The 6,725-nt window shown below is 44.0% G+C and overlaps 1 protein-coding gene across 1 annotated transcript in view; it reads right to left on the bottom strand.

The window, feature by feature from the left end:
* Positions 1 to 109: 109 nt before the first annotated feature.
* The window catches only part of hnrnpll (heterogeneous nuclear ribonucleoprotein L like), a 27,880-nt gene continuing 21,264 nt past the window's right edge, over positions 110 to 6,725 (bottom strand). Inside the window, exon 14 of the mRNA XM_080481521.1 lies at positions 110 to 2,866. Coding sequence (XP_080337647.1) covers positions 2,811 to 2,866 — 56 coding nt within the window. The 3' untranslated portion in view covers positions 110 to 2,810. The remainder of the gene's footprint in view (positions 2,867 to 6,725) is intronic.

Raw genomic sequence — 6,725 nt, 5'->3', positions numbered from 1 at the left:
GTGTACACGGCATCACATCCATAGTCCAAAAACACACTGTTAGTCGCAGCGCCAAATGGGGGACATGCCTCCAATTGTTAACCAGCAAGGATGCGAGGACCCGTTCAACACTGCTTGCAGCTTTAATTTATTTTGCTTCATTTGTATAAGTTTTAAAACCAGATTAAGTTCTGTTCTTGTCGGTCTGCCTATTACATTCCTCCAGAATTTCAGAAATCACAGATGAGAAAGCGTCAACACACTCATGTACAATAACAGCACTTATATTTCACTCAGTTGAAACTTGTTAGAAACAGTAAGAATTATATGCTTTATGCAGCGATAAGGAGAAATCTCTTCAGTGTATATTTACATCAAAATCAGTGGAAATCATCTGTCCAACATCTCATACCAATCTACACAATGTGGTCAATGAACACGTATCACACATGTGATGCACACTTAAAGAAAAGCGAGGACCAGTAAAGTCTGTGAGCCGTACGTTCAGTCATAAAAGAAAAAAAAGGTACAGTTTGTTCATGATTACGATAAGAAAAGATCACAATGCAAATTCTAAAAATCTTGAATAATCAACATATAAGAAAATGGACAGTCCAGATAAAATTAGCCAGTTGGACTATGGTGAGTTGAAATAAGTTCCCTTTTGGAGGCATTAGTACCACACAGCAGCTGTGAGGAGTATTGGAGCGCTTGATTAGAAATGAATTGAAAAATTTGAATCAGTCTTAAGTTTCCTTTGAAACGCAGTGACTCTGCTCGTTGGGAGATGGTTGGGACTGCGCCAACTTCGAAGAAAAATGACACTACAAAAGGTTGTAGCAGTCTTTACGGGAGTCCAGCCTATACACGAATAAGACATTCTTCATTGGTCAAGGCAGTGACCAATAATTCAGCTCAGACCACCTGGTGAGTCTGACTCAAGCGATCGTGTTGCTCACACACACAGTCTCACACCCCCTCCAAGTTCTGATCATGCAGCGAGTCACATCCAAGTGTTACAGTGGAACTTCAGGTTCAGTTTAAAGTGAAAACAACCCAGCCTTTTATGATTGTCTGTACTGTGTGAGGAACATCACAGAGCTCATTCTAACACCGACGAGTTCATCGTTCCACAGACTCTGATCAAACCAGCTCTGATTCTCACAACAGGAATAAGGACTGAGCGGGGAATCTGTGTCAGGTTCAGACGAGTGAAACTATTCTGTTGAACTGAAAGTTTGCACAAAATATACAGCTTATCTACAAGATCGTGTGGAAAATAAATACAGTATCGGCAAAAATGATGCCGACACTCCATGAGACTGCAACAGTTGAAAATGTGACCACAAAAACATTTTTGTACAATTCATTCACAAAGTGTCCAAACTTCTCAAGTGAGACGTTTCCTGAACAGTTTCTTATGTTCAATACTCAAATAAAAGATATCATCATTCAATACTCAACACAGATTTACTACGAATACGTGATGTTTATGTATTCAAAGTGTTCGCCCAAGAACGAGTCCTCCCGAGAAGCATAACAAAAAGATCTTCACAACGCATTGAATACACAATGCAGAGTACCAAAGAAATATCATGAGCTTTTACCACTGTTTATATATAAATATGAAATATTTAAGAGAAATGTTCTAATAACTTAAAGAAAACTTAGTCAGGTTATAGTAATATTACAACCCACAGTCGCAGACATGGAACTAAAACTTAGTAATATTCCTATTTATAGCGTTTCACTTGAAGTGGATTTGTAATGTTTGTACAGAGAAAAAGTAAACTCACATCATCACACAACTTTCATTTCATTCGTTTAACGTTAATTCTGCAGGCCTTCCAGAAAAGTGAGCGAATTCTTGACATCACAAAGAAAACTGTGACGCAGTGCAGATGTGATGGAAGCGTCGGGTCATCCAGTCGCCGTGATGTGGCTGCTCACTGCAGATAAAAGAGTTACTGTGGAAAAAGAGGAGATTCCCCAAGAGATTAATAAAGATTATATTATAAAGACTCTGAACCCCAGAACTGAACTGTAGGTGGCTCAGAGATGAGCGATGCAGCAGAGGAAGCGAGCTACCACGGTGCAAGTGAAATGGCATTAAACTCAAAACAAATCCTCTAAAAGCTGCGGGAATGTTGGAAGGTTTTGCTGACATTAGTCCGAAGAGCACCATAGCAGCCAGAAGCATCTCAACTCTGTCTTCTGAAGGAAATTTACAGTGATCAAAATAGAATGTGTGAAAAGTGCATTAAATGTGAACATTTTCAGGATCTAATTACATTTTTTTATTTGCAATAAAACGAGGTAACGATGAAGGTTATTCTATTGTCATTTTTGTAGTTTGTGTATGTGGCCGCTGAACTGATGTGTCAGCTTGACAGGCCGGAGTTACACTGCCTGCGGCGGCAGGAATAAACTCTGAATGAGATTTTGTTTGTATTACTGCGACCTGAATCTGCCGAATGACCGCTATAACAACAGATTATTGATGTGTCTAGAACCGTAAAACTGATATTTAATGTTTCATGCCATGACTGGTGACGATGCAGGTGAAGGTGTGTACAGTTGATTCCTCAGCGCGGATCATGATCCAGTGACGAGATCTTCCCTCCAACGTAAACACACACTGAGCTTCAGGCGTCGCGTCTGCGGGCTCATAGACCGACAACTTAGGAGGGATGGTCTGCAGTTTGGAGATCCTACTTGTTCTATTTTCTTGACTTCAGTTGAGGATCATTACTCCTGGTTTTCTCCTTCTGTGGGCTCAAAGATCAGCCAGGATCAGCGCACAAGTGTCTTCTTCTGCATTCTGAAGCGTTTTACAGATGAGACGATGTGGAAAAACACAGCTTCAGGGTGTACGGGTTGGATCCATCTGAAAACAGACACACAGGACACATGGGTATATAATATTCAGGTAAACATTTCACTGACCGTTGGAGTTGGCCTATCAACATCTTGTCCTCCAGTACTTCCAGGAATCGGGTCTTTACGCCTATAAAACAACCAGAACTCAGTGAATCGAAGCATTTTCACCTGGTTTGGTTTGTTCCAAGTCGCAGACATGTACTTATGATCCAGACTGACTTTTTATATTTAAAATGTCCCTTCAAAAAATGAAAAGAAATTAAGGTCAAGATTCTGTGCAACTTTAGAAGCAGTTGGACTCCAGCTGGACTCAGAGCTTCAACAGCCGCTATGACAGATGCATCCTGGGATCAAGCATCAGTATCAGAGCCGTCTTTCTTAGTCTGATTACATTTGCACTCGACTCTTGACAAGCGCTCCAAAGTTGGTTCTTCCTCAGATAAAAGTAAATTTTGCATCTTATTTGAAAATTGAGGTCTCGGTGTTCGGAGGAGACCCAAAAACCGGAACCACTGGTTACATTTTTCATCGCCCGCCGTTGAGGTACCTGGCACTGAAGAACGGGTCTCATAAGGAGGGGCGACAACGCAGCCGTCTGCTGATTGATAGTGACGATCGTCACTCTGGACAAGCTGCAATATTTCAATATTTTATCTGCTGTAAACCCTCCCGTTGTTGTTTAGATGTTGTTGCTTTGCGCAAAATGGTTGTTTATGTTTACTCGGTTTATTGAAACATTGGTGTGTGACACAACAAAGCGGTCTTCCAACGAGGTGCAGACGCTCCTCTCATTAACGGGAGAGGAGGAGATTCAGCGACAGCTGGACGCTGCTGTTCACGATGAGAAGGTTTTCCGCTGTGTCACAGAGAACCGAGGCTCACGGCTTTACTCGGACGGCCGCGGAGCAACACAGTTGGGTCTGGGTGCGCTTTGCCCTAACGTACCCACACGCCCCCTCCGCCATGGGACCCCGACTCATGATTCCCTCTGCTGAACAGCCTTATGGAGATTTACCCCGACACGGGCTCAGCAAGGTACCAATACCTGTCATAGGGGTAGTCAGACTCCTTGGTGATAAGAACTCAGGGGTGGATGAGATATCCCTGAGACCCTTAACGCCCTAGATATTGTGTCTTGGTTGACAAGGCTTTCATTTATGGAGCGTCTGGACTGGTAGACTGGTGCCTCTGGACCTTTTCTATCACAGAATTCTATGAGTATTATCCCAGACTAATATTGACAATCCAGTCTACATGTGTTGTGGACTTGGAGAAGGTCTACTACCCTGTCCCCTGCGATGTCTTGGGGGAGGGTCTTAGGGAGTAAGGAGTCTGCTGCTACAAGCTATCCGGTCTTTGTACTTTCAGAGTAAGAGCCTGGCATTAAAGTTGGGCTTCTTCATGGTGTGTTTCTCAACTCTTCCTTGTGCTTTGTCTCCTCTTCTATTCCTCTTCTTTTCATGGAAAGGACATTGAGGAGCTTCATCTGATCAGCGCTGTCCGCCTGGGAGGAGACCCAGAGGTGTGTCAAAGACCTGCTGCACAGTTTCTACCTTTGGTTTGGTCTGCTAACAGCTCAGGGCCAAGCCAGGAGATGTGGAGGAAGTTATAGGCCCTGTTTACACGACAACTTTTCACGTGACAACACCTAATCCGCAAAAAAAAAGTGGGGGCGTTTACACTGCAGACACAGAGACAACGATGTAGTTAGTATGCCAGGCCACTGGAGGGCGCTGTTGCTTGATTTTGTTGCATGAAACTACACAGACGTGTGTGCAGAGAACAAAACACTATAAACGTGAGGAAAATGGAGACACATCGGATGTTATCAGGGGAGAGTCTCAACTATTAAACTACTGATCTGGACGATAAAACTAGAATACGTGGCCGCCATGTTTGTTTACAAATGAATGAGCAGGAGGGAGGGGGAGAGATGCGCAGTAACAGGCTATGTAGCCTCCATCAGTCTCTGCAGGAGGGATTTGCGCCGTGAAAGAATCTTTCCACCTTGGGAGCCGGATTAAAAACTTTGTGGATACAGTGCATCCGCACACTGGTGCCGTGTAAACGGACCCCCCAAAAGTGAAGAAAGTTTTACGGAAACACTCGAATTCGTTGTCGTGTAAACGGGGCCATAGTCTGTCGGTTCTCTGCTCACCATCCTGACACAACAACCCCACGTGGGTTACAATCAGAGTGTATTCACAGAGAAAGTAGAATTGAATCTATTGTATCAGAACTTGTTTCTACCAGCAGGCGACTTAAACTAGAGTCTCATATGATCTTGACATCATTACGAGCATCGCCTCCTCCTCTAGTATTTCAGACATTTCCAGGATCAGCTGATGCCCTCGTTCATCTCGGATTCTGACTGGCTAACACTGACTGCATTTGCTGCTATGTTAGTGAATGGTTTTAGAAAAGAACATCAAAGTCAGAAGGAGACCTCTGTAGTGTCAACATGCGCCCTATTTGTTCAAAATGTAAACGATTTTTCTGACCCACACATTTTTGCTGAATGAGATATTCTTATTTTGACAAAGCTGGACATGGCCTGCCTTAAAAAACACAAATACAATACTAACAGACAGGAGTGAAAACAAAGCCTGCTCGACAACTGCTTATCACCGCGGCATTTAAGCAGCCCCTTGCTGCACATTCCAACCGGGCTAAAGCCATTACAAACGGTGTCGGTGTGTTTATAGGTGCATACATGAGCCCATATTCAGTTATGCAAAATGAGGGCTTTAAATACATGGTGAAAGTGCTCGAGCCACGTTACAACTATCCCAAGCATCCTCTGTTGGGCTCACGACAGACGGGTGGTCGTCCAGGGGAACGGAGAGCTACGGGACAATAACCGCTCACTTCATCACAGCAGACTGAGAGATTAGAAGTCCGGTGCTGCAGACACGCCCCCTCTACCAGAGTCACACAGGCACTCATCTTGCGCAGGTACTGACCCAAGCAGTGGAGGAATGGAAGATAAAGAGGCCCAGTACTAATATCCCAGTCACAACTGATGATGCCAAAAATCTAATAAATGCAGTGAATGAGGCAGGACTGGGCCCACAGATAGGGGGCTTTGCACATGCAGAGAATTTGGTGTAACAGAAGGGAATCTCAGTCAATAGGATGGACCGCCTCCTTGGGAGGATCAGGAAGGTGGTTTCCAACTTCCACCGAAGCACAACAGCTGGTCCAGGACTTATACCGGTCCAGGGTCAGGAAAAGGGCAGGTGCCATCACTGCAGACCCCTCCCACCCCGGACGCAAACTCTTCAAACGCCTCCCCTCCGGCAGGCGCTTACAGATCACTGTACGCCAAAACAACCCGCCACCAGAACAGTTTCTTCCCCCAGGCTGTCACTCTAATGAACACTACTCAGTCACAGAATGTCAGACCTGCTGCTGGTGAATAACCTAGAACAACTGTTACTGTCGCTGCGGCTGTACCTATATGCATATTATTTATTTTAACAACCATCTACGCCATTCTACATTGTAAATACTCACTACCTCATGTCACTCATCATTATTTGCACTACTTACCCACTACACTGTTATCCACTATCGTATTTAGCTCCTGTACATATTAGTCTCTAATTACTGTTTATATTTTTTGTTTATTCTTATTTAATGTTTACACGCTGAGAGTGCACAGTTTCTTCCTACCAAAGTCAAATTCCTCAGATGTTAAACATACCTGGCCAATAAAACTGATTCTGATTCTGCTTAATGACAGGACATACAAACACAAAACACTAAGCATTATTGTGGCAGAGAGGCAAGGCAGCGCACCTGATTGACATCAGGGGCTAAAGCACCTCTCTGCCCAGAAAGGAGGAGCCGCCCGGACACGAGTG

The sequence above is a fragment of the Lipophrys pholis genome (assembly GCF_963383615.2).
Source record: "Lipophrys pholis genome assembly, chromosome: 15".
Taxonomy (NCBI): domain Eukaryota; kingdom Metazoa; phylum Chordata; class Actinopteri; order Blenniiformes; family Blenniidae; genus Lipophrys; species Lipophrys pholis.
The sequence above is the reverse complement of the archived record's forward strand: the minus strand, read 5'-3'. Positions and strand labels throughout refer to the sequence as shown.